This window comes from Penicillium paradoxum (genome assembly GCF_028828445.1).
Source record: "Penicillium paradoxum strain IBT 22861 chromosome Unknown utg000007l_segment0_segment0, whole genome shotgun sequence".
NCBI classification, from domain to species: Eukaryota; Fungi; Ascomycota; class Eurotiomycetes; order Eurotiales; family Aspergillaceae; genus Penicillium; species Penicillium paradoxum.
Window position 1 is genome coordinate 153,992 of NW_026643185.1, and position 26,205 is coordinate 180,196.

The following is a 26,205-nucleotide window of genomic DNA, read 5'->3' on the forward strand; positions in this document are numbered from 1 at the left end:
GATGCGACTTCTTGCGCAATGTGTTGAGCCTTTTCCAGGATCTATTGATCTGGAATTGCATAGTGAACATCAAGGACCGAAAGGCATGGAAGCACTGAGGACCAATTCTTGCACTGGGAGAGCCGTGAGCGATGAGGTGTGAAGCATGAGGGTTTGGAACTCGTCTTGGATATTGTTGGCTCGATCCTGGTTCTGGACCCTGAATTTTTCCTTCGATCAAGGAGAAAAGGGGGAAATAGTCGCTCAAAATGTGATATAGAACTGATCACATGGCAAGCACAGGAGCAAGTATCCTCGAACTCCCTCACACACCGACTGAAGCTCGAATCCGAACACAACTAATGATCGCGCAGATCAGCTGCACAGTCCCTGGTTTAGTAGACTAGTGCCGTTGCACTCTCGCTTGGCGTTGATTGCCAACTCGATGGGTTTGTCATTTGGGAAAGATCGCCATGATCGTCGCCATACTATGCCCATGAGTGGGGAAATAGAAGGGAGATCAAACAATCAAGAGCGACTCAAGGGCATATAAATGCGAGCTCCCCCGGACTGACACAAGGCATCAACCCCAATTCATTGGGATAATCTGCATGATGTCCCGACAGATCGTGCTGTGCTTTGATGGCACAGGAAACGCATTCCACACCAATGGCACCGAGACGAATATCCTGAAGATCTGTCGGATGTTAGAAAAGTCGGACGAGCAATGTAAGCCAGGGCCCCTCTCTTTGCTGACACCAAATCAATCATTCTAACTGTATGATAGTATGTTATTATGAACGTAAGAAGCTCGAATGCCCGCCTGAAATCACCCAGAAACCACCTCGATACTAACCCCAAGCAGCGGGAATCGGAACCGACATAACCCCTGGCTCTCTGGCAAGCACGACTATTCGAAAGAGCAGCAAACTTGGCAACAGCAAGGCAATTAACCTTGCCCTAGGCAAATCCTTCGATCGCCATGTCCTAGGTGGGTATCGCTTCCTGATGCGCCATTACCAAGCGGGAGCAAAAGTGTATATATTCGGGTTCTCGCATGGCGCATACACAGCACGGTTCCTGAACGAGATGATCGATCATGTCGGGCTTCTCGGCCCGGACAATGAGGAAGTGGTGCCTTTGATCTGGGATGCGTTTGTGTCATGGAAGTTAGGTCGCACCGATCATGACGAACGAGCGAGGATCAAGGCCTTCCGAGTCATGAAACAAAGTCGGGAGACATTATCTCGACCGATGGACCGCGTGCACTTTTTGGGCATGTTCGACGCAGTCAACAGTATTGCTGAATTTGACCTCGAGGCTGAAACTAGGCCTTCTACTCAGATCCTTCGGCATGCGGTCAGCATCGATGAGCGACGCATCAAATTCCGCCCGGTCTTGCTGCTGCCGGATAGAGAAAAGTGGGCCCGTGAACAGCCACCAGATGAAGTCAAGCCTGCAAAGGAGGTCGCCACTGGCGATTCCGAGTCCATGACTGGGCCTCCCGTTCTTCCAGAGATCCCAAACGTCAGTGTATATAGCCACAGGCGGGAGACAGAGGGAGATGGCGACAATGAGGGAGATCAGGATATTGAAGAGATGTGGTTCCCAGGTGGCCATGCAGATATTGGCGGAGGATGGAATTTGGGATTGGGCGAGGCATTGCCATTGACCCACGCACCTCTCGTCTGGATGGTACAGGAGGCACGACGCGCGGGACTCCGACTCGACCAGCGGAAGTTGGCAGCGCACAATTGCATCGAGAGTCCTGACTTCGATTCTGATGAAACCACGAACTTGAAAGAGAGAGAGGCCCTGGGATTGGAGTTGTCGGCCCCTTACAGAGCGTACGTTAATGCGCTCCACCTTGCCGGAACCAGGGGACATATTCATGATCTTCTTGCCTATGGCAATGGGTTACCCTTGACTTCCGTTCTCTCATGGCGTCTGATGGAATATCTTCCCCTTCGACGGATGGAACCCCAGGTCGATGGGACTTGGAAGGCTGTGCGCTGGCCGCCGCCTCGCGGTCGTTCTCGTGATATCCCTGTGAACGCCCGGATACACGTCTCCGCTATCCAGCGTATGAAGTTGGATCCATCATACCGTCCTGATAACCTAACATTTGGTATGGAGGATTATATGGAGGGAATCGGAAACTGGGTTGTTCACTCGCATGAAGGTGATCCAGTGCGGGAAAGATATTTTCGTGGATAGCGATGAAGAAAAACATAAACGGCGTGGAAGAACTCTGGGCTGGAAATAATCTTAGTATATAAATTTCTTACTGTTCACTTTGTCCTCATGTTTGCCCGTTCAAGCGTCTAAATGTTGTTATATTGCTTAATTAGGAAATCTATAGCATCCTGTCGTCACCCTACACCTCAAGAAACGAAAAGAAAAAAAAAAGAAGTGTCGGGGAATCGCACCCCTGACTGGGATGCTCCTTATGGCCGCGTCTCACAGGCAATCGTCGCATTTAAAGTCATTCGGTTTATGGTCTTCATTGCACAGACATTCGTCCGGACCTAAACACACTAGGCTAACTTCCCAGGATTACTGATTTCACTCCGGATTCTTCCAAGTATTGAACCTCACTTCTTCACTTCTTCACTCACCTCGACATCAACATCTCCCTCCCGATGCATCTGCTTCTTACTTACCCTCTTCGCTCCTCTTCATGCTGTTTTATCAGTCGCAACCCTTAGCTGCTTGCACATGCTCCTATAATTTTGAAGTCTCCACAGCCTTCGCCCAGTAAACCGCCTTTTCTCTCGAACCGAGCTATAAGCAATTTCATGCCTTTCCTAGTGTGGTATTCTCCCCTCTCACCTTTATTGTGAAGCACTATTTCGTTGATTAATCACTTTTTAAGCTCTATTGGCCTCTAATTCCCCAGCGTCAAATCGCCATAACAACACCCGTCATGTTGGTACTGGTTACACGCCCAGATAACTAGGTAGTAGTATAGTGTACATATGTATCAAAGGATATGATCGCACGTGTCCCTCGTAGCCCCGAGACAAGACATTCGTACTTAAAATTGACTTTAACACTCTACAATGTCAGTTACAGTCCATAACCTTTCGACTAAGTAACTTAGAACTACAACCTCAAGTATATATTTTTTTGAGAATGGGAGAGAATGAGAAAGAGTAAATAAGCAACAACATAATAGATTCCGAGAAACTGAAAGCTACAACAAGAATATTTGGACTCAAGCATTTTCACAATGAGACTCCAATGACGATGACGATGACGATGACGACGAAGACGAAGAAGACGAAGACGAAGACGAAGACGAAGACGAAGAGGACGAAGAAGATGAAGAAGAAGAAGAAGAAGAAGAAGAAGAAGAAGAAGAAGAAGGCCTTGGCAATGTTGGTTGCAGCGATGTGAGAACGGAGTGACAAGATGTCATGTAATGGAGAACGCACTTTGTACCGATAAAGTTGATCATCTGAGCAGGCCAATGCATGGATTGAGCCGCCGGCTGGGTCTGAGGCGTTCGATTTGTTTCAAGTTTGAGGGACCACTCCGCGTGGGCTTGATCATGAAAACAGACAGGTCTTTCTATACTGCGTGACCATGTAGCTGCGAAGTTTATTATAGAGTTTTCGAGGAGTGGCTAATAATAATGTTTTGGTGAATGCCGGGTTGCAGCGGTGATTGTGATGGTCCATGGGGAGATATCGTGGCGCATTGAAGATTATCATAGAAGGTCGTCTCCGAGGCAGGTTGTAGCTGAAATGTCATCATGGTGGAAATAGTGGAAGAAATCTTGCAGAAGTATCTCAAGAAGGCAAGGCGGGTCGTATATGCTCATGAACGGCGAGCATGTAAGATAATCTGTGAAAGAAGGTTGACATGAAGACCGTTCAGGTTATGATAAATGGCCATGGCGAAAATAGCAGGAGATCTATCATCTTCACAATGTCTGATCAAGTCATCTGGGGTGGTTTTTGGTGAATGGTCATCGTATTGGAAACACTGGAAGGTCCGTAAAGTTCGTTGTCATACAGACAGATCAAGTCGTCAGAGAAGTAGACCATGCTCGCCAGGGTGAAAGATGGAGAATAAAAAAGGTCTCACAAAGGAGAAGTTTTGTGGTAAGATGTCCTCCTGGTGCTGGGGTTCTATCCTTCTCAAGGCTGTCCGGATTCTCGAAGTTGTCATGTTGGGTCGAATGGTCCTCAGTGGTTGTTTGAAAGCTTGTCGGGGGTTTCAGAATCTTCATGGATTGCATGTTTAGAAGGTTTCATTGTCATCTTGGCTCATTTGGATGGAAATGTTGTCGTATGTTGTTGTGGATAATCAGGATTTGGAGAATTGACAGGGATTTCGGAATCTTCATGAGTTGGTCGTTGGCACGGATGACTTTCATGGTTGTCTTGGGTCGTTTGAGGGGAGGGATTGTCATGGGTTGTCTTGGAGAATTCTCTTGCGTTTCAGGGTTGTCATCGTTATGGTTGGTTTGGAATGTGGTGTATTCTCAGAATCTGGGTTGTAGGTCGGTTGTAGGTTTTTTTTTGTTCGATTGTATGAAGACTTGTCAAATATTTTGAAGTGCATGGTTGTCATGATCGGCCAGGAAAGTTGGATTGGCAGGATTGGCAGGATTGGCATGGTGAATGAGATGGGGAATCCCCATGGAGAAAATAGTGGGTGGTCGTTAAGCTTGATGGTGGGCACGCTTGACTCGGTGGAAGTGGTAGTCGATTTTCAAGATCAGGCCAGAAGACGGAAGCAGAACAAATTGCGGAGGAGGAAACAAATGATCAGGAGCTAGGTCGTAGGAAAGATAACTGAGCGATAGGACGGATAGTTGAGGCAGGCCAAATGAATTCAGAGGCAGGACCAAGTCAGGCTGTTAGCCCGGGACAAATCGTGGAAGACCAGCAAAGTCAAAGCGAGGGGCTAGGGTAAATAACCGCGATCATAAATGTTCAAGATGAAAGAGCTCGGAGTTGATTGTCGCCACCGTAGATATTATCGTCACCGTGAATGGCCCACCATCAAAGTTTCTAGAAACGAGTCAGTTTTTCCATCTTTCTTTGGAGGGCAAGGGAATAATAGTTATCAATGATTATAGATGATTGAGAGGACTGATGGTGGGCACGGTGGACAATGGGTGGACACAGAGGGTGGTCAAACTCAGCAATTTTTGAGAACGTCTCACGAAGAAGCATGTAGATAGGGCCAGAAAACAAAAATGTGGTCAAAGCCTGGAAGGTTTAGATCTTGGAAGCATATAGACAGAGATTCATCAAGGATATAGACAAGGTGAATAGCAAATCCTGTCGAAGTTGTCATTGCCATGCTAACATATGGGCATAGTCAACACCGTGTATGGCCCCGCCATCAGAGTATCTAACAATGAGTAAGTGTACTGGATGTGACAGCTGAGGGGAAGGGGGTTAGCCATGAGTCACAGAAAGAACAGGCCTTTCTAGGCCCGCAATCGATTCTGATATCGGATGGTGGGAATGGTAGACATGGGCATGGATAGTGGACAGCGAAGAGAGGAGAGAGGAGAGAGCGACGACCAAGTTCAATAGCCGAACATGAAAAGTTGAAGTTAGCGTGAATCAAGAAAAGCAAGAATAAACAAAGAAGAATAAAAGCATGTGGTCAAGGATTGGATGGCTGCACTGTTGTCGAGTCAACACCATAGAAGATCCCACCATCGACCTGAAAAAGAGTCAGCTTGTCCATCCCGTTAGAATTGGATCAAGGGAAGGATAGATGATCTCATGTATGGTTCCAATGTTGCCATGGTGTGTGACCATGGGGTGCATGTGCTCGAGGCGAAAAGTGCCCAGTTGACACGGGAGGGATGGAGAGAAAGAAGAGAGTGGAGGAGGAAAAAAGAAAAGAGGGCAAGAGTGGGCGAAGGGCAAGTATTTATACCCCGTCTCTCCAACGTTCTTGGGAAGGTACGCGGGTCGTGGGTTGTGGCTTCCCTTTTGGTCAGAGACTGTCAACAACATACCAAATTGGGCAGGTGCCTGTGTATACATTATGTACATTTTGTACAGATCCATACATGTACATTACATGTATGTAGTCTCTACCTATTCATACATGTATACGCCGTGCATGCAGGTAGACTCCTGTCTACAAGACCCAAAAGGACACAGCCCCGCCTATGCATTACAGAATCAAAGAGGTTCGTATTTTCGTATGGACAGGCTAAGCACTCCCAGGTAGTCTCACACAGGAATCGCAAGAATACCATCATAAGAGCAATCAAACCGAATGCCTTCCTCGGGCTTCTCCATGCAAGACCATTCGGTGCCCGAGGTCACGACAACAAAACCATTCTCCTGAATCGGACCCGAGACCCTCTCGAGCTCCAAGATGAACTTGTGGAAGTCGACGGCACCACCGGGGAATCGGACATAATATTGACCGTTGTCGCATGTGGCACCTATCTCGGGCTTCCCTCCATAGGTCCTGAAGTGGGAATCATACCAGTCAGCATCTGCTACTACCCAATGTGTGTCTCCAATTCCGGGATTGGACTTACCAGTTCAAGTTGCAGTCGGTAGGGGTGTCATCGGGGTAGTTTGGATCGGTAACCACGAAGTGCATACTCGCAGCGGAGCTGTTGGAAGCTGTAGCTCGGAGCTCACTGACCTGGAGAAAGTTGTCTCGCTCGACAAAGCGAGAGGCGAAGACCGAGCTGGCAGCTAAGAGAAGGGAAGTGGCGGTGAACTTCATATTAACCTGATTATAGAGACAATGGATATACCGTGGAGATACTATTTTGTCCTTCCAGAGATTTCTAGCGAGATTGAGTGGTCTTTATACCTCTCTAGCTGGCTTTCCTCAAGTATACGAGCCTGACTGAAACATCTGCCTAAACAAAGCCAACCAGGTTGGTGATTGACCCTCAAGACAGATCGTAACTTGCCGCCGAGCAAGGCAAATGTAACATCATGCAGCCTTTCCAAAAGTAAGTTACTCTGACAGACTCACAGATTGGATGGTATTCACGCGTTTCTATTTTGAGACTCGTTCTGATGCACTTTTTAAGGCCTCCCAGTACGTCTTGGCATCTGCGGTGTCGATCACTTCTCTGTGCAATCGAGACTCGGGGGACCCGATTCATGCGAAGCGACACAAACATGACAGATTCAGTCTCTCTAACTGCCTAGCTGGTTCATACTAAGGCGACTTCACTTGCAGTTCATCCCGAAAGGGAACGTGGCCAAAAGAAATACGTTTCTTTTTCTCCACATTACACAGGGGGACCCCTTCTTCAGCGGCCGCAGACTTGATAACTGGCACAAGAAGCACATGAACTCCCATCTAAAAATCAAAAAATATCGAACAGACACATGGCATGGATTGCTCATGTGCTTCTGTGGCGTGGGCTGAACAAGATCATCCGAGATCAACGTGGAAGCGTACAGATCCATCCATAAAGCACTCCGTCCTCCGTACGGAGTATACGGCCAAACGAGGATTTGCTGCACGAACCGTCTCTGCCGCCTGAGAGAGTCGACCAGAGCAGACTAACCCAGAGCGGAAATACTCCGAGCCAAGTCTCGATGTCAGAAGCACAGCACCGCCGATCTCCTTTGAATGCTTGGCATCCATCTTGGCTTGACTTGGGCGACCGTTGAAGCCAAGAACTGGCACGCGAGTCTCACTCAAATTTGCGAAAGAAAAGAGGTCAGGATGCTGGGGAATGGATCGGGAAACGGTCCGTTGGAAATATAGGTATACAACGTACAGATAGGTTGGACCCCATCTCACACGGCAATCAAAATCGAAATGGCCCAGATGTGGGCAGAATTTGCAAATTGGCTTGAATGAGAATGCGCACCATCCTCCAGAAGACCAAGGATTTTTTATTACCTCCGATATTCGCGCAATTTCGGGGGCAATGCCAAACAGTTAGTTTGCCGAAGGTTTTACTTGGCCCCTGGGAAATCAAAGATTTGGTCACATCCTGGTATGCGACAGATTGTTTCTTTTGCCTATGATTATGCAACAAGACTTGCCAGTGTCAAGCAGGTCTTTGGAAGTGCAATGGAAATGCCGCTGCCGGGGATTGCTATCTTCCTGGAATAAGCCACGTCCGGGTCGATGGGGCGAGAAAGTGGACGAAACCTTCCTGCGACGCTAGAAGCAGAGGTATCCCTTGTTGATTGGACAGGGAGAATGCGGATTCTTATCAGATCATCTGATAGGAGATGCCAAACATCTGGACTTTGCGTGGTAAACCAGGACACGTTTCTCTATATAATGTTGAATCGAATGCCCTAATTTCTCGTGGCCCTTTGAACAGCTTTCCACAGTTGCTAGGGCGAATCATTGGACTTGTTGCCTTTTGGAACAATGGAAAAACCAACCGTGTCTGATCAGGTCACACCCGCCAGTATGAGCCATGATGCCGAGAAGACGGCAGGAGTCCACCAGACCGAGAATGATCTATCTGACGACAAGGCAAGTCTGTCTAGTCAAGACTTGCACAACTTTCAAGGGGGAGTATGGCGAGTGCGAGCTATTACAACGGCATGGTCGACTAAGACGCTTGTCCTCATGTTCATTCTGTAAGTTTGGCCCTCGAACAACTCCGTATCCCCCTTCCCCCCTGCTAGAAGTGAAGAGAGTAATTCTAACGTCACATCGATATACAGGCTCTATCTCGTGTCATTCGTAGATGCACTTTTGAGTTCCGTCGAATCCACACTAAACCCCTATATCACGTCTTCATTCAACAAGCACGGCCTACTCACAGTCGTCAGCGTCGTATCTACGATCTTGGGTGGTTCATCCAAGCTAACACTAGCCAAGATCATCGACATCTGGGGTCGTGTAGAGGGCTTTCTCATCATGCTGGTTCTGGTCATAATCGGTCTGATCATGAAGGCTACATGCATAAGCATGGAGATGTATACCGCGGCGCACACATTATACTGGGTGGGTCACATTGGTCTAACATACGTTGTGGACATCATGTTGGCGGATATGACCTCGCTCAGAAACCGAATGTTCATGCTTGGTCTCAACGGTACACCGGGTATTGCTAGTGTCTTTGCAGGTCCAAAAATCGCCGATCTCTTCTACAACAACCTCAACTTCTACTGGGCGTTCGGTGCGTTCGCTATCATGATGGTTGGAGTTAGCATTCCAGTCGCTGTGGTGATGCTGTTCATGCAGCGCCGGGCTGAAAAATCTGGTATACTTGAGAAGAGCCGTTCTGGGCGTGTATGGTGGCAGTCTATTGTGCACTATCTCATCGAGTTTGACGGTGTGTATGGGCATCCCTTTCCCGTATGGTGTGTGACTAACGAGACTCTAATCAAGTGATTGGAATCATCCTGATCACAGCTGCGTTTTCCCTAATCCTGCTCCCCTTCAGCATTGCCTCCTATGGCCCCAAGGGCTGGGCGACTGGATACATCATCGCGATGGAAGTCCTCGGGGTAGCATGCGTGCCAGCGTTCTACCTCTGGGAGCGATATGGGTCTCCCGTGCAGTTCCTTCCATGGAAGTATTTGAAAGAACCAACAGTGATCGGTTCATGCTTGTTATACGGCGTAATGTTTATTTCCTGCTTGTGAGTGCCACAAATTTCCAGTCAAGCCCCGCTCCAAAGCATATTAACAGCTCAAATTAGTACTTGGAACAGCTACTTCGGTTCCTACCTTCAAGTTGTCAACAGACTCGACATCGTCACATCCGGCTACGTGCTCAACTCTTTCTCCTTGACCTCCTATATCTTCAGCCCGATCTTCGGCCTGTAAGGATCATCTATCCTATCATAGACTCCAAAACTATACCGTAAGAGTCTAACATAATCTCTTTCCGCAGATTGATTAGCTACACCGGTGACTTCAAATGGACTGCGATGGCCGGCGTACCAATCTTCCTCCTCGGAACAGCCCTATTAGTCCCATTCCGTGCACCAGACACACACGTTGGTCTACTGACCATGGTCCAAATCCTGGTTGGACTGGGCAGCTGCCTGTTCGCCGTGTGCGGACAACTAGCCGTAATGGCGACAGTCACCCACCAAGAGATTGCTGTGGTGATGGCAATTTGGGGACTTTTTGGATCTATAGGGGCGTCAGTAGGAGTTGCCATCGCTGGCGGTATGTGGAACAATATTCTGGAGAAGGAGCTGTACAACCGGTTGCCGGCAGCAAGCAAGCATCTGTCGACCAGTATCTTTGGCAGCTTGGTGATGCAGATGTCGTATGCAGATGGTACCCCTGAGCGAGATGCTATTGTTGGGGCCTATGCAGATCTACAGCGGAAGATGGCTATCGTTGGTGTCTGTTTTGTGCCATTTTGCATTTTGTGTACTTGGTTTTGGCGCAATGTCAATGTCAAGAAACTGGGAAAGGAGCAGACTGCTGGCAAGGTCTACTAGGTAGCTAGATTGGAGAGTTCATCTAGTGAGCCATGAAAAAGAAGAAAGATGGGACAAAATTCTACTCCTCTTGCAAGGGATCCATGATATTATTCAGAACGTAATTGATCGCTTGAGTCCATAGATTAAGCAGATATACCCAATCCTCCCAAGGTTCTCCGTTCTATGTTTTAGATACTGTGCTAGGTGCAGACTGGATGAATATCGAGTTTCTGGGGAATGGATGTATGTTTCCTTTTGGAAGTTGGAACAAATAGAATATTAAAGCATCAAGGGTCTGTGATAATCTCAAAATAGATATTTCATTTGTAACAAGGCTGCGGTTGCTATTCCTGCTCGGAAAGCACTCTTGCAAATGCGCTGGACTGCGATAAACGTCTAGCCCGGGTATATGTATAATTTGATGGGAGTGAATCTTCCTTCGAAGGGGGGTAAGGAAACGAGGCTTGCTTCCTGAACTCAGATCTTTGAGTTTGATGAGCCCAGAAAAACCTCAGATGAGTTTCTTTGATACTAAGTACTGACTTAGATTGGGGTGGTGGCTGTTGTTTGGTTAAACAAATCCCCGTTCGGGTGGCAAATACTCTCCAGCAGGAGCAGGTTATAGAACCCGGATGGCCACCAAGCTACCCAAGAGCGGGCAAAGTCCCTTGAAGGAGTATTAAATGGACCATATTGATATGATCAGCTTTAAAAGTAGATGGCAAGATCATGTCGAGTTGTCTCAACTCCCCATGGACTTTTCAGAGACCTCCTGGAATGTTTCAGGAAAGAACCCAGGTGGTGGCCAAATATCCGCAATAGAGGGTGGATTGACTAGTGGCTGTGATCCACCCAGACGATCCGGATCATGACAGAAAGCCTGGAAGGTGCTATCGTCCAAGAAACCAAAGTCTTTCAGACCAGCCTCGCGGTTCGTAGACCATTCTGTGGCATCTAGGTATGCGAGATCGTTGAATATAGCGTCGAGGTCACCGGAGGAACCTATGCTTCCTGGTATCATTGGGTTCGAAGTTGCCGATTCGGGAGTTTGTGGTTGGTGATGCTGCTGCGTGCTAAGTGATCCATAGACGGAATCTGTTCTGCTGCGCGGCGCAATATATGTGTCTGACGGGACTAACTGCGCTTCCCTTCGTTGGTGGATTGGCACATCCATAATTAAATCGACATTCTCCATAACCGTATCCTGTTGGCTTGCCAAAGGTTGCCCATCGACTGGCATGGTGATGCCAAGAATGGAAGATGCATAATCTGCTTCGCCATTTGGGACTAGACTGTGAGGTCCGCCTGGGGGTGGCATGGGCCCTGCTCCTGATGCAGCCGAGAATGAGAGGTCAGATGTATGCCTGGCCGTCCCTGGGAAAGTGTGTGGCCCAACGATATCTTTGGATTGCTGCCACTTCTCCATGATGGAAACCAAAGAGCTATAGGCCGGCCATGTAGAGGTGAACGCTGTGGCATTGTGTCGGAACTCGTCTGCCCACCTGGCAAAAGGGAAAGTCTCCGATGGATCGACGGTAGCTCGAAGCCTGAACGCCTGCTCCGTAATTGTGCGAAGACTTAACTCAAATAGCGGTGGGAGACCGCACATCGTAAAGTTCTCCAAGTGCTGGGTGAGTATTGACAACCCTCGGTAAAGAAGCTTCTTAGCTCCCTCGGTAGCTGGGCGCTGTGAGCGGTGCAATCCCTGCTCTCCTGATATCAGCTGTAGATATAGCCAAAGCAGGGTAGCGACATAAGTCAATCCGAGGTAGCTTTGATGGGGTAGCAACGCCGAATGACGTTCTGGATAGATACTTTCCGGTCCAATTAGGCGACATCCAAGAGGGAGGCAGTCGTCCCACTGCTTGAAATCTATGACCAACTGCTGTGCAAAAGCAACCATATTATACCCTGAAGATATGTGACGGGAGATCTTATTGAGCACGCTTGCCAGTTCAACCAGGCGGTTGAAGCAGCTCAAGGCCAGAAGTGGTCCCCGGCGCGGTGGACTTTTGCTGCCCTGCGAAGCCCCCGTAGGGGGTAGAACATCCATCCAAGAGTTCCATTCCTCGAGCCCATCTTCTTCCAAAAGGCCCACGGCAGCGAGATCGCTTGGATGCATGGCTGGGCTTCGTGAAAGCCGGAACGAGAGCAACGAGTCCACCACGAAACATCCCAGGAAGACCGCCTTACCTTGTCTGGGCTCATCAGGCCGCCTGCGGTCAGACAACGTTCCAAGTCCAATAGAAATTGCCATGCGTACTGCTTGGCCGCTCAACAGCCAAGCGGCGGTCCAATCCTCGAGACCCATGTTCACCAAACTCAAGAGCAGCAACGCCTGGACGTGACCTATTTCATATCGCTCTTTCTCAGTGGGGATAAGGCTTCGCGAGACGGCATAGTATTCCTTCGCCAAATTAACCGTTCCAGCGGGACCGGCCCGTGAATTTGATCGTGATTGAGTAACAGTGTAACTCAAGATTGCCCACAGCGCGGCATGATCGCCGGATCCAGGCGATGTCGCGATAATAGAGACAGGGGCATTCGCGTAGAGATAGGAGGCGCGAAGAATATTATGTTTGGCAACCGCAGGGAACCACGAATGGGTAACGGCAAAATAGATATCCAGCAGCTGCGAAGTCTGAGGCGGCAACTGCAGCGCATGGGGACTGGGTCCAGATATATCCCGACCCTCTGACCCTTGCGATAATCGAGCGCGCTTGACAGCCGGCGGTTCAGCGAAGGGACCAACCACGCGTGGAGCATCTGGACCCAATGGGGTGGAAGTTCGTACTACTCGGAACCCCCACTGGCTGTCCGCACCATTATCTTGCGGGTTACGCGATCGTTTTCCTGTCGCCGGCCCCGGCGCGTCGGAATTTGAGAGCATTTTCTCCAGCGCGCCGCACAGGCGACTCGTCTTGAAAGATTCGTGCAGACTCTCCGCAGCACTGTCATCCGACCACAGTGACATTAATTTCTCGCGACGACCGGCAGATTCGGCGGTGGCTCCTAACATGGCCAACATGGTATCCTCGAAGCCGTCAATATTGCAGATCGACAGCGCCCAGAGCTTCTCCAAACCACGAACGTAGCCCTCGGGCAAACCGCGTTTCTTCGCGTGCGGATCGTAGGAGCAGAACTGGCCCGAGGCCTGGCAGGCGGAACAAGTGGGTCGAATACCGTCACATTTATCCTAGGGTCGAGACGTTAGACTGGGCAAGGACGAAATGCGAGAGAAGGAAATCGTCGAATGACACTCACTTTCTTACTGCGACAGCGATCACAAGCTCGGGAGACCCTCTTACGCCGAGGGACCTGATCTGATACCTCATCCATGAGGAGAGTGGATTAGGGCAGTCAGCGCGCCATGTAGAGAGAAGGAGTAAGTCAAGACCTCAATCCCCTCACTAGACCGCACCAGAATCGAGGAGTTATGTGAGATCGCGCAGATCGGATTAAGGGCTGAGACGAGAGAATTACGCAGACACGCGGATCGAGACCAATGTCCGCAATTAGAAAAGTGGAGGAGCAGACTCTATAGAATCAAAACTCATTAGGCCCGGGAGGCAAAACGCTCGGAATGTGATCTCGGACACGAAGTTCGGGATGTGAAGGTCGTAATGTTCGGGGGTCTCCACGTCCCCCACAGACTCCCACATGTCTCCGAGAGCTTCAGCCGTTGATATATACAGTTGGATCGGATTGTTGTTCTATATTTATCCATAGACTATGCGGAATCACTTTTTGATCTGTCAATATGGAGTAGATGTATACTCAATCCTCTGAGACACAGACACTTGTGCTGGACTGGGATGCTTCTGTATGACCGACACTCCTGAGGCAGTAAGGCAATAAGGCACCCAGGCACCAAGGCATTCGATCACGAGACCAATGCTGTCCTCCGTACTGACCCCCGGTGTCCCCGGTCCCCGTACTTCATACGCTCTTTCGGACTTGATTCCGATTGTGCGGAACTGACCCCGCGAGAGGTGGATATCCCACTGGCTATTATCCACTGAAATGACGGTAAGAGGCACCGAGGGTGTTAGCTCCACCCCTGTCATGCCTGACTTACAAGATGCAAGATACTCGAATCTACCGAGTACGCTTTTGTACGAAGTAGATGATACCCAACAGGACGAGCATGTACTGACTCACGACCTCGGATGGTACCGAGGGCACGTCTCTACGATGCGACATCTGAGGTCAAGGGAAAAGCCTTTTGCCGGGCGAATCACTTGGCGACCCCCCGAGACAGTCGGCAGTTCCTCATCTGGGGGAAAATGTCATCCGCATTATAATTGAAGCTATACAATCACCAAGAAACAATTCAAACTATCTGGGTACACTTTCTATTTTGTCCCGAGCTGGAGCGGTCGTGTCTTCCACAATTCTCGACGTCTCCCCGCATTCCGTTTTGGTACCTTGAGTGTTTTGATCATGGCGCTCGTTCAGTCGACATAGAATCCAATTGATATATCGCCCTCTCAACATGCCCGATTCTAAACCTTTTCTTCCTCCTGCGGTCGGCAACACCGAGTCTGGCGCCTCTCCGTATACCAAGGAACTCTCCCCTCACACCAAGCTGCGCCCTGAGTCCGACGCTCCTCGCACGTTTGCTCCCGGCGCATCCCTCGTCTTAGTCGGCATCCGCGGATGCGGTAAGCGTTCACTGGGGTTTGTCGCCGCTACAGCGCTAAAGCGACGCTTCATTACTGAAGACCACTACTTCCGGGAAGTCACAGGCGTCACTCGTCAGGAATACCTCAAGCGCCATGGCAGTCAGGAATTCCAGCGCCGGGATATCGAAGTCCTGAAGATGATGCTGGATAACCACCGCTCGGGCTGTGTCATGGAGTGTGGGTTGGCTAGTTTAACCCGACCCGTGCAGGATCATCTGCGTCGATATGCCCGATCTAACCCGGTGGTTCATCTGCTCCGCGATATTGATTGCATTCAGCAGTTGCTCGGCCTGGAGGACCAGGCGGTGCGCCTGTTCCGGGAGGGGGACCCGATGCATCAGATGTGCTCGAATTTCGAATTTTATAATTTGGAAGATCGAACACGAGCGTTGGATGATGGATGCCAGGATCGTCGGTCGATTGACTATTCCTTCAAGTTACAAGAGGTGAAGGAGGATTTCACGCGGTTTGTACAGTTCATCACTGGGCGTGATGTGAGTTATTCAAGCTATGACTCGCCCTTTGTTCTGCTGGAGACGCCACCCGAGCTTCGCTCTTTCACCCATGCCATTTTTGTGCGATCTTCAGATCTGATTGCCAACAATGTCAAAGTGGCTGAACTTGAGTCTGGTGGCGACGCCATCGAGCTTTGTGTTGATCGCTGGAGCCCAGAGATGGCGGCTATCATCAGCAAAGAGGTCTCTGTCCTGCGTCGAAATGCGCGGGCGCCCATTGTCCTCTCTGTCGACGTCTCTTCAACGGGAATTGGCTCCCAAAAACCAGTATCCTCTTCTTCCCGAACCTACTTCGATATTCTTGATCATGGTCTACGCCTGGGGGTGGAATATCTTGTTGTAAACCTGACCCAAGATCGATCTAGGCTGGCTAGGGTTATCAAAGGTCGCGGGAATACTAAAATCATTGGCCAGCAAGTGTTTGAACCATCATCCCCCATTACTTGGGACAGCGCAGACTGCGTTGCTATCTATCACGAAGCCGAGAAGCTCGGCTGCCAGCTAATACGTCTCCTTCGAATTGCAACAAAACGCGAGGAAAATGCAGCAGTGATAGAGTTCTCTAACAAAATCCGATCGCTCCCGGGGGATCATCCACCGCTTATTGCCTATAACATCGGAAGCTTGGGCCGTACATCACAGGTTTTCAACTCAATCCTCACCGCAGTGACACATCCAGCGATCACCCAGTCAGCAGAAAACAAGCATGACCCACAAATAACATCGCGCGACGCAGTCCGCGCTCTCTTTGAAAGCTATGTGCTTGACCCGCTCGATTTCTATATTTGCGGAGAGAATGTCACTTATAGTCTATCCCCAGCGATGCACAATGCCGCGTACCAGCACTGTGGCATGGGCCATACCTACAGTATCCCCGACTCGCCATCTCTCGCAGTGCTAGACCGGCTCGGTCGGGACCCGCAATTCGGAGGATCGAGTGTTGTTCAGCCATGGCGTGTCGAGGTCTATCAGAAACTGGCCTCGAAAAGCCGACATGCAGAAGCCATCGGAGCGATTAACACGATCATGCCATTACGCGGGCATGCGGACGGAAAGATGTTCCCGCTCCAAGAACAAGCTGGTCGACGTAATCAAGCTGGGCGCGTGCTGGGTTGGTACGGTGAGAACACCGACTGGGTGGGAATAATGACGTGCATCCAGCGACATCTCTCCCCACGCAACGCAATCAGCGCGAGAACAACCGGCTTGGTTATTGGAGCCGGTGGCATGGCGCGAGCCGCCATATACGCCATGCTCCGACTTGGCTGTCGAAAGATCTTCATATACAACCGCACGCAGTCGCGTGCCGAGGAGGTCGCGTGCCATTTCAACTCTTGGGCTTCATCGCAGGTAGACTCGGTCGAGGTGGTGCGAGTTTTGCAGTCACTCCAGGAAAGCTGGCCCGCAGACGCGGCCCAACCCAGTCTCGTTGCGTCTTGTGTGCCAGCTGACCCAGACAGAGATGAACCTCCCGCAAACTTTGAGATGCCGATTCAATGGCTTGGGAGTCCTACAGGTGGTGTGATACTCGAGGTGAGTTTCCTCCCAGGCTGGTGTGTGGCCCGGGGATATAGATATGTCTGTAATACGTACTGATGGGACATAGTTGGCCTATAAACCCCTCGACACGCCACTTCTACAACAAATGCGCCGAGTCCGTAGCGAAACTGGACGACCTTGGGTGCTGTCTGACGGCTTGGAGAATGTTACTGAGCAGGGAATTGCTCAATTTGAGTTGATGACAGGTCGCAAAGCGCCTCGGCGTCTCATGACCTATGAGGTTCTCCGCAATTATGTAGGTGACAGTGGACGGTTTGACGAGAAAATGATTCAGGCTCGTCTGGATGGCGTTGGGTCTCCAGTGACTGGGCATAAGGAATAGCTTGCAGTATATGTTGTCCAAATTAAATACCAATTTTATCTCCATGATCATTCACTCTACTCGCTATTGTTTGTCAGTTCCTCACGGTGATGCTGATAACACGCACTTTCGTTATCGGCACACCGCCCTGAGATATACCCCCCAAGGCTCATGTCTGTTGTTTGGGGGTCTCCTCGTCAGCTTCACTTCACTTGGTCCCCCTTGGAAGTCCTTCGGTGTGACACCAGCCATATATCATATCTGAAAGAATTGGGTCGACAATAATAACCCTAGCTCCGATGCCAGGCTTTTCGCCCGAGCAAACCGACTCGATAACGGCAACATGGAAGAAACGCAAGCGGGACCATGAGGAGCCAAGGGCTCTGGCTCGTCCGTAAGTCTGGCAGTGGACTCCGGCGATTCACCATTGGATAGCCGATAAACTAACGGTTATCACCAGTGCCGCATTTGTCCCATCCTCCTTCCGAGTAGATTGCCCCGAATACGACACCGGCTGTTCGCTGCCTCTATCACGACACCCAGAGGGGACAGACATCTCCTTCCGACCACGCTGCCTCCCCCGCAAGCGCCGACACATCCAAAGTCCCTATCTCACACTGCCACCTCACCAGCATCTACATCAAACCCAGCAATCCCCAGCCCATCTCTCCCCTAACGTCTACGGCGCCCCAAATCAAGATCCGTATTCACCTCCGGTCTCCCCCAAAACTCTCGTCCCTCTCCACTACCCAAATCAACAATCGGCATCTCCTTCTGCCCTGCGGCCGTGTCATATCTGCCATCGCCGCCCAACGACACGGCAAGTACTCGACGCCTACGCGGACTGCGATCTCTGCCACGAGCGGGCATGCTTTATCTGCCTTCGTCAATGCGATAGCATCAACTGCAGCGGGACATTTGCCCAATCAGCAAGCGCAGGAATGCACATGCAAACGAGCGGGAATGACGACGCCTACGATGGGCACGAGACACCGCGGAGGAAGATATGTTCTAGCTGTGCTGTGGAGGACGTGACAGAGACTGGGGCAGAGATCGTGCGCTGCCTCGACTGTGTACGTGGTGCAAACTCGGCCTGGACTGCTGCAGCTATTCCATCTGGCTGGGCTTTGGACGATATGACCGAATGACAAGATGATAACTATGATACAACACTTCACCCACGGCCCTCTTGGGTTGTTTCTGCTGCTCCTGGGTGCGGAGTGGCTCTTTCGGAGTTTGATAATGAGGATAGGATTGGGCTGGACTGGACAGGACGGGATTCGACCGGTAGATCGTTTCTTTGGTGCTATTTGAACTTGCGGCATGGCGATTATTGATTTTTCTGCTCTTCTATTCTTCTTTTATTCTTCTTTTATTCCTCTTTTATTCCTCTTTTATTCTTCTTGACTTTTGGATATTTTATTTTCTTGGCATATAGCATAAACATTATAGCATAATGATACCAGAATCACATTTTTATATACTCGGACGCTCAAATGACTCGGAAATGGGTGTGCGAGGGCAGTGGGATGTATAAGGGACCAGTATTCCGAAATAGGAAGGTAATCCTACGATACTTCTTGGATATCGAAGTCAACCTTTAGAAAGATCCAAGCCGTCCAGATATAAGAGAAGCCAGTGGAAATCTCTAGTACGCGCTAGAAATAGACTGTGCATCCCTCAAGGACCAGGATCAATGTAGTGCTCATGCCCTCCAGGGTAGGTGTGGCCTTGTGGTTTAGATTCCCCATCCACTGCGCCTATTCTATCAAGGTAAAGGTCTGCAGCGACCCCCTTCGCAGCAGCTGAACATGATTGTTCGACCCTGCGCGCGAGCAAATCAAATCCCACAAACTTTCCACTTTCCAACAAGCTCGTTAGCCCGAGGGTTGCCGCCTATCCTTTTATCCTTTTATGCTTGTATCTTTCCCCCCTTTTTTTCACTTGCGTTGGTGTGAAAGACCAGAGGGACAATCTTAGAAGTGGATATACCGCTACTTATATCAAGCTAGATGGCTGGACACTAGGATGAATGCAACAGAAAACCGATGGAATATCATGCTAGAATAGAGACAGAGCCCATGAACAGGATCAAGAAAAGAATAAAGGGTATAACTAAAATTAACAGCCAATATACCCATTCATATCCACAGCCCGTATCATCTCAACCCCCAGCTCTTCTAAAGTACTCCTCATTCTACCTTCCAAATCTCATCTGTGCCCCGGCAAAGTGCCAAAGACCACGCATATATCCCTGGTATTCAACAGCCTCCCCATCTCCACTGAGCCCATGGCTATGCCCGCCAGTGCAATACATCTCTGTCAAGCGAATCTGCCAAGGTGGGTAACCATCAAGCTTGAGGAGTGGACCAAACACAAGCAACAGATCTGGTTCCGGTTTGAGTACGGTGTCTGTGAGGGCCGAGTCCAGAGTCAAAGGCTGTGTGGTGATCTCGCTGATTTCCGCGTCAACTAGCTCTGGTGTGATATCCTGCGGTGAGAGCTTGCCGTTCTGGCTCATCTCCGCCAGTGTCTTGGTAAGGTCAACAAGGGTCTCGCGGCCGTCTGTGGAGGAGAGGAGGAGGATTGTCAGGGTGGGATTGTCCGGTTTGATGTTACCATTATTGGCGCGGTGGACTGGGTGGTGAGGGGCGTAGAGCTGCAGGTTTGGTTGTTGGCTGGGGGTGCCGTAGTACGAGGCGAGCTTGGTGGTGATGATCTGGTGCAGGGCTGGAATGCAAGATTTGAGGACTCCTAAAGAAGGATTGGTTAGTATTACAAGTAAATAGTAGAACGGGAGGACATTGAGAAATATCAGGCCATACCGGTCTTTTCATATACACTGAGCTGAGGAATGCCCGCGCACGAACTCCAGGCTGCCAATTCAGCAACCTCGTCCATCAACACGGCAAGGGCGTCATCTTCCTTCCGCAACGTGAGGATTGTACTCAAGTGTTGTGGCAATCGCTTCAGACCCCGAACATCCTTGCGAATTAGTTCGGGTGTACGGTGGTGGTGATACACAATAGCGAAAACACGATCGACAATAGCATGGTACGCCTGCAGCAGGCGCACGGCAATACCGAAGACGATGTGGATCAGCGCATAGGTAAGATGGTGGATTTGAGACTTGAAGAAACTGCGGATAGGCGTTTTGCGCGGTGTCTTGCGGCGCTCGCTGGATGTTGTCGAAGCTCGGGGCCGTGCTGGTTTCGACCCCAGCTCGTTGGGATCGGGAAGGTAGCTTTTCAGGAGTGATTCGCGCTCTGTAGTGCTAAGTTTTGTGCCGCGGGAACGCAGATCGTCGCGTAGGATCTCGCGATCTCGTTGGGAGACCATTGTTGCAAGTTGGGTGGTGGAGGAAGGGAAGTGGAGGTGTTGGATGTTCTGCTTGTACAGTTGGGTCTGCAATTTGCCTTAATGTGGGCTCACGTATGTCAACGATTTGGGTAAATAGCTAGATGCTCAAGTGTTTCAAGCTGTACTCTGTCCTCATTTCTATAAATATTCAAGCTGGACTTCGCCACTTGGGCCAGATGTCCTGTGTTGCCTGGGGACGTGCAAGCCGGAAGCCGGAAGCGGTTGGGTTTCATGTGAAAAGGGAGATTGGGAGCCATTGAGTATAGAAGGGAATGAAACATGGCAGATCAGCTTCTAGGTTAAATTCAATCATGCCAAATGGCATTCTGTGTAGACAGTATACGATGTAGTCGCTGAGAAACTCAACCCATATCGGTGCGTGGCAGTAAACACCCCCGTGGAACCAACTGATCATCATCTCCGACACGCGCATTCAGCTTTCCCCGGATTCTTCGATCCTGCGATTCATTGATTTCTCACTTCTTTACTTCCTCTGTCCTAGGGAGGAGCTTCAATTGTTCACATTCTAGGGCGACCCATGTCTGCCCGCTATCAATCATGATGGACAATGCATCCATACTCACGAGTTCCACCCGCACCGTGTTCCCCCAAGGCCCCAGTTTCAGTCTCGAGGACTTCTCCAGCCGGGACTTCATTGTCAAAGAGTTTATAGAAGCCCTCTCCGATACTGCTATCTCGTCCCGCCGCTCAATCGCCGGAACCGCCGGCGCTGCCAATCAACCTTTCGACCCCAAACCCCTCATTCGCACCTTCGAAGGCGCCCAACGCCGCCTGAGCGAGCTCTCCGGGGATCTCGAGCTGCGCGAAAATGAACTCTCAGCAGCTGTGCGACGCGCAGAAGCGCAACACGGCCAGAATCTCACTACCCTCGGCCAAAAGCTCCGGCACACGATCGAAAACTTCCAACAGCTGGACACGTCTCTCAATGGGCCTGGCCGTGAGAATCCAGGAGGGACAGGCAATATGGCAGTCGAGACTGGAAAGAAGCTAGAGGAGCTAGACCGACAACGGCGACGAGCTCTGGACGCCCATTTCCTCATTCAGTGTTGGGACGGGGTGTGCAATCGAGGTGAGATCTCGTTGCTGGAGGGGCTGCGCCGGTCTGGCACGGGAGAAGCCAAGGTGCGCTCCGCACACATTGCGCGTCAACTGCTGCGCATCAGTCAACGGCTGGATCCACAGAGCTGGCAGGAACATCGATCTCGCTCGAATGGCGGCTTTGGGGGTAGCTCCTCATCTGAGGACCTCGGTGAGAGCAGCACACCGCGACGCAACACGCGAGAGATTATTGAGAAGTTCTCCGAGACGTTGGAGAAGGACCTACTAAAGCAATTTGACGACTTCTACCGCAAGGCCAACTTCGACGGTATGAGAGATTGCGCGACTGTACTGCAAGATTTCAGTGGGGGCGCAAGTGTTATTGCATTGTTTGTCAACCAACATCAGTTCTTTATCGATCGCAGCCAGCTGGTGACGGAGGAAGTCGGTGGCGACCCGGAGTCATGGGAGAAACTAGCTGATCCAGATGCGGAACTTCCTGGTGTTGAGTCTAGCCTTCAGTCATTGATTGATGAGGTCAAAGTCGTGGTACAGGAGGAGTCTGCCATCATCCGGAGGGCTTTCCCTTACTACGAGCAAGTTCTCGGCAAGTTCCTACAACGAGTCTTCCAGCAGTCTATTCAGCAGCGGCTAGAAATGGTGCTAGAGAAAGCTGCTGGTGTATCATCGCTAGCATTCCTGCGTTGTTTACAGAGTTCCCGTGGCTATATCAGTGCCTTGATCGAAGATTTGAAGTCACACGGTTTAACCGAGCATCCGGAACCCGTTTCCTCTCAGACAGCCGTACTGCTTGACCAGCAGCTGGAAGAGCTCTTTGTCCCTTATTTCGTGGGATCTTCTTATATTGAACGTGAGAAGCGGACATTAGAGGAACTTTTCAACGCCGTTCTGTTCAGGTTCACCTCCTATCATGCCCGCCGCAAGAAGGCGGCAACAACTTTCATGGCCTCATTATCCCGTGCCGGATCAGAACTCCTTTCGACGACCCGAGATGCATTCATCAGCCGGTTGGACTCGCCAGAAATGTCCCCAATCCAGCGAAAAGTGCTGTTCAATGTAGCCAAGATTGGCGATACATTGGAGACTACGAGGTTAACCGAAATCAAACTCACGGAAGAAGACGGACAGCCAAGTCTTAGCGACGCTAAGCGGATGTTGAAGTGGCTGGCTGAAGCTGTAGGCCGGGGACTGGAGCTTAGTGTCAACAGTGACACACCCAAAGATGTGTCGGCCCTCCTCAACCTACTTCTTCTCACGATGGGAGAAGGATACGTTGATGTCTGTCTGGATGCCGCTCTGGAAGTGGCTACGTCGCAAGAAACCGGCAAGGCCGAGCCCGACTTCTCTTACCTCTTCCCATCTCGTACTACAATCAGCATTACCACTTTAATGGTGATGTGCATTCATGCAGTCCTTTTGCCTTTGTCCGCAGCAAGCATCACGACTCGCCGGGATATGGAGAAGCGTACAAATCAAGCCACCTCGCGCATCGAGGACAAAATCAACACTATCGAACAGAAGACTATTGACGGGACGTTGTCTTGGGTAAGCAGATTGTTATCTGGTCAGAAAAAGAATGACTTCCGGCCGAGGGAAAGCGACAACACTGCTTGGCTAGAGATGTTGCAAACCCCCGTATGTTTTATCTCGCCCCTTTTTCCCCTCAGGAAAATTACTAACTCAAGTAGACCTGTGCTTCGATTACCTCATTCTTGACCCGTCTCCACAACATCGCTCGAACTTCACTCCCGTCTAGCGGTGCCAATGTGCGCCAAGTCCTGACTGAGATAGCGCTCGGAGTCCGTGGACTGCTACTTGAACACTTCAAACGCTTCTCCGTCAGCGGACCAGGTGGTCTCATGGTCACCAAAGACATGACTCAATACGCAGACCTCTTCAAATCCTGGGATATCGACGAGGAGACCAAGGGACCCGGTGGCGCGCTGGACGTGCTATTGGAAGTCGGCAGTCTCTTCGTGATTGGCGTCGAGGCTCTGCGTGAACGAATCCGTGGCGGTGCTGCGAGCGGGACATCAGGTGGCCCTGGTGGATCTGCACGGAATACTAGCCAGGAGGGCAAGTTGAGCGTGCAAGAGGTGCGGGCGTATGTCTCACGCCGCGAGGACTCCAATACCTTTGCTATGCAGCAGGTTCTTAATGCGCTGTGAAGGTAAGTGAGATCATCGGGCTCTGGGCTTCTTATACCCTGTTTGGTTTGCGAAAGCGTGTCTTATGATATAGACTGGTGTAATGATAATGCATGTGATTTTTCAAGTTTTTCTCTTTGAAAACAACGTTCGAGGGGATTCCAAGTGGAGATTGCGACATCGTAACTCCCTTTTTGCCATGTGGGCTCATCGGCTTCATGATAGCAACATGATTATCATTCAGTGGCACTAGCAATAGGCAAAGATATCGATACATTGCATACAGAGAATACTGTCGTATGGAGTACATGTATACATGTCCGCACTTGATAAGAAAACGGTAGTATTATCCTCGCAGCTATACATTTTGTACCATACAGGCATCCTCTTCTTTGTATTGTTTGTTTCTTTCTCTTCGAATAGTCCACAATCCCAGCCCTAAGTTGGCCAACCCCCCATTGACGTCATTGAGACCAAAGGCACATACATACGCACGATGTCCCCTGCAAGAGGTACGCAGCACTCACGCAGCACTCCGTGCTGGAAATCCATTGCAAGGCCAACAAAAGCAATTCATTGGCTCCTGGTAATCTCCGAATTGCAGTTTCGACTCGGTGAAGAGTGGACAATCTAATCTAGTTGAGTTTGGTATAGATCATTCTTTCTATTTCCCCGTTGATGTACATGCATATGGATCTGATATGAGCTGTCACGTTTAATTTGACTCGAGACACACAGATCCTCAATTACATACATGCATATACCACCTGGGTGACTACACCGTGGGTATGCAATACTCCACAGAGTTTTCCCGAACTCGACTGTGGCTGATTTGCGGAATACGAGGTACGTACTCCGTATCCGTCTGCCGGACAGAGTCGTAGAATCAGGAAATTAGTGTCCGCCTGAATCGCAACGGCAACGTTCTTTGTCTCAATTCCGATGTCAGCTGCAAAGGTGTATAGTCCTCAGGGGTCGGTTTCGATTCGAATTGAATTTGCTGAATATGCGTGAGTTTAAGCTAGCAGGAAACGAGAATACCTGAGTTTCTATGACAGGGACCTTAACAGGGGCCTAATTAAGCTGCGTAGGTTCAACCTTGGAATGTCTTTTTTGTAGTCTTTTTTCTGGATATTTCTTCCCCTCTCAAGGTTTATATCGTAGGAATAGCTTGAACTATGGACTATGGATAGTCTGCAATACAGTGTGATAAGCATCTGGGCAGTGTCCATAGCAGTCCCAACACAGGCATATTCAGGCAGCAAATTTGATTTGAATTGAAACCCACCCCTGGGGACTATACGGAGTACAACATACACCTTCGCAGTCAGCCCAAGTGGATCCCCAATCATCGCCGAACACACCCTCGGTGCTCCGTACGGAATAGCGATGGCCCGTTTGCGTTGGACGTGACAGATCACTTCAATGTTCCCAGGGATGTGGTTCTCGTTTTTTTTTTCCCGTTTCAGTGACAATCCGATGGTATGTTCCTAATATTGAGACCAGGAACAAGGCAAAGTGATTATTGTTTCCCAAATCCTTCCTGAATACATGTACCCCGTACTTCGTACACGGCTTCCTGTTGGGATGGTTCAAGAAGATGCTTTTGAATTGAATTTTGAATTTTGCGGAACCTTGCAACGGAACCTTGGAACGTTGAGGGATCAAACCTTGGAATCGGAGTGGAGTTGAGGTTAATTGTCCCAGCGAGACGCGGAGGCGGGTAGGGGCGCATTACGTGTACAACGGACAACGGACAACGCATAACGCACAGAGTACTCCGTACAGGTTAGGTGTAGGACCCTAATGGCTACCCAGAGCTATGTGGTTCCATTGTACGGAGTAGGAAGCATGAGATAACATGACTACTCCGTACGGAGAGGTTGAGTTCGTCTGGACGAGGGTTCATGACACCTCACAGGTTACCAAAATAGACAGGTACACTTCCCATCTGGGAATAGAAGGATCACATCACACGGGTTGGCGCTAATGTACAGCATCTCAGTGTCACAGAGCCCCACGTCCATGTAGTTGTGATCCTTTATATATAGATGGGCTCGTCTCGTTTTTGTTCCATTGGTTTGGGACATTTACTACTCCGTACTATTATGTACATCAACCCTACTCCGTATACTGGATGAGTGTACTTCGTAGCGACTATTGTGTCGATGCTTTGATTCCCGGGTCCATCTTCGTTTCTATACTC

General features: G+C 50.0%; 9 protein-coding genes across 9 annotated transcripts; 6 read left to right on the plus strand and 3 right to left on the minus strand.

Annotated features, from left to right (window-relative positions):
* Positions 1 to 593: 593 nt before the first annotated feature.
* N7457_007676 (T6SS phospholipase effector Tle1-like catalytic domain-containing protein) lies at positions 594 to 2,196 on the plus strand (the record flags this gene model as incomplete). Its single annotated transcript, XM_057178719.1, has 3 exons — positions 594 to 708; positions 767 to 781; positions 845 to 2,196. The coding sequence occupies 3 exons, from the start codon at positions 594 to 596 to the stop codon at positions 2,194 to 2,196; spliced, it is 1,482 nt and encodes a 493-aa protein (XP_057027105.1).
* Positions 2,197 to 3,124: 928 nt separating this feature from the next.
* Positions 3,125 to 3,389, plus strand: N7457_007677 (uncharacterized protein; the record flags this gene model as incomplete). The annotated part of the gene is made up of 2 exons (XM_057178720.1): positions 3,125 to 3,134; positions 3,217 to 3,389. The coding sequence occupies 2 exons, from the start codon at positions 3,125 to 3,127 to the stop codon at positions 3,387 to 3,389; spliced, it is 183 nt and encodes a 60-aa protein (XP_057027106.1).
* A 2,802-nt stretch (positions 3,390 to 6,191) lies between these two features.
* Positions 6,192 to 6,702, minus strand: N7457_007678 (uncharacterized protein; the record flags this gene model as incomplete). Its single annotated transcript, XM_057178721.1, has 2 exons — positions 6,192 to 6,435; positions 6,509 to 6,702. 2 exons carry the CDS (start codon positions 6,700 to 6,702, stop codon positions 6,192 to 6,194), a joined length of 438 nt encoding a protein of 145 aa, XP_057027107.1.
* Positions 6,703 to 8,328: 1,626 nt separating this feature from the next.
* N7457_007679 (Major facilitator superfamily domain general substrate transporter) lies at positions 8,329 to 10,369 on the plus strand (the record flags this gene model as incomplete). Its single annotated transcript, XM_057178722.1, has 5 exons — positions 8,329 to 8,543; positions 8,631 to 9,244; positions 9,301 to 9,553; positions 9,614 to 9,736; positions 9,808 to 10,369. The coding sequence occupies 5 exons, from the start codon at positions 8,329 to 8,331 to the stop codon at positions 10,367 to 10,369; spliced, it is 1,767 nt and encodes a 588-aa protein (XP_057027108.1).
* A 724-nt stretch (positions 10,370 to 11,093) lies between these two features.
* On the minus strand, positions 11,094 to 13,690 carry N7457_007680 (putative C6 transcription factor; the record flags this gene model as incomplete). Its single annotated transcript, XM_057178723.1, has 2 exons — positions 11,094 to 13,547; positions 13,616 to 13,690. 2 exons carry the CDS (start codon positions 13,688 to 13,690, stop codon positions 11,094 to 11,096), a joined length of 2,529 nt encoding a protein of 842 aa, XP_057027109.1.
* Positions 13,691 to 14,846: 1,156 nt separating this feature from the next.
* Positions 14,847 to 17,433, plus strand: N7457_007681 (repressor protein; the record flags this gene model as incomplete). The annotated part of the gene is made up of 2 exons (XM_057178724.1): positions 14,847 to 17,084; positions 17,158 to 17,433. 2 exons carry the CDS (start codon positions 14,847 to 14,849, stop codon positions 17,431 to 17,433), a joined length of 2,514 nt encoding a protein of 837 aa, XP_057027110.1.
* A 278-nt stretch (positions 17,434 to 17,711) lies between these two features.
* N7457_007682 (uncharacterized protein) lies at positions 17,712 to 18,560 on the plus strand (the record flags this gene model as incomplete). Its single annotated transcript, XM_057178725.1, has 2 exons — positions 17,712 to 17,806; positions 17,873 to 18,560. 2 exons carry the CDS (start codon positions 17,712 to 17,714, stop codon positions 18,558 to 18,560), a joined length of 783 nt encoding a protein of 260 aa, XP_057027111.1.
* Positions 18,561 to 19,609: 1,049 nt separating this feature from the next.
* N7457_007683 (ditrans,polycis-polyprenyl diphosphate synthase) lies at positions 19,610 to 20,751 on the minus strand (the record flags this gene model as incomplete). Its single annotated transcript, XM_057178726.1, has 2 exons — positions 19,610 to 20,166; positions 20,238 to 20,751. 2 exons carry the CDS (start codon positions 20,749 to 20,751, stop codon positions 19,610 to 19,612), a joined length of 1,071 nt encoding a protein of 356 aa, XP_057027112.1.
* Positions 20,752 to 21,330: 579 nt separating this feature from the next.
* N7457_007684 (exocyst subunit SEC10) lies at positions 21,331 to 24,020 on the plus strand (the record flags this gene model as incomplete). Its single annotated transcript, XM_057178727.1, has 2 exons — positions 21,331 to 23,487; positions 23,541 to 24,020. The coding sequence occupies 2 exons, from the start codon at positions 21,331 to 21,333 to the stop codon at positions 24,018 to 24,020; spliced, it is 2,637 nt and encodes an 878-aa protein (XP_057027113.1).
* Between the last annotated feature and the right edge of the window lie 2,185 nt (positions 24,021 to 26,205).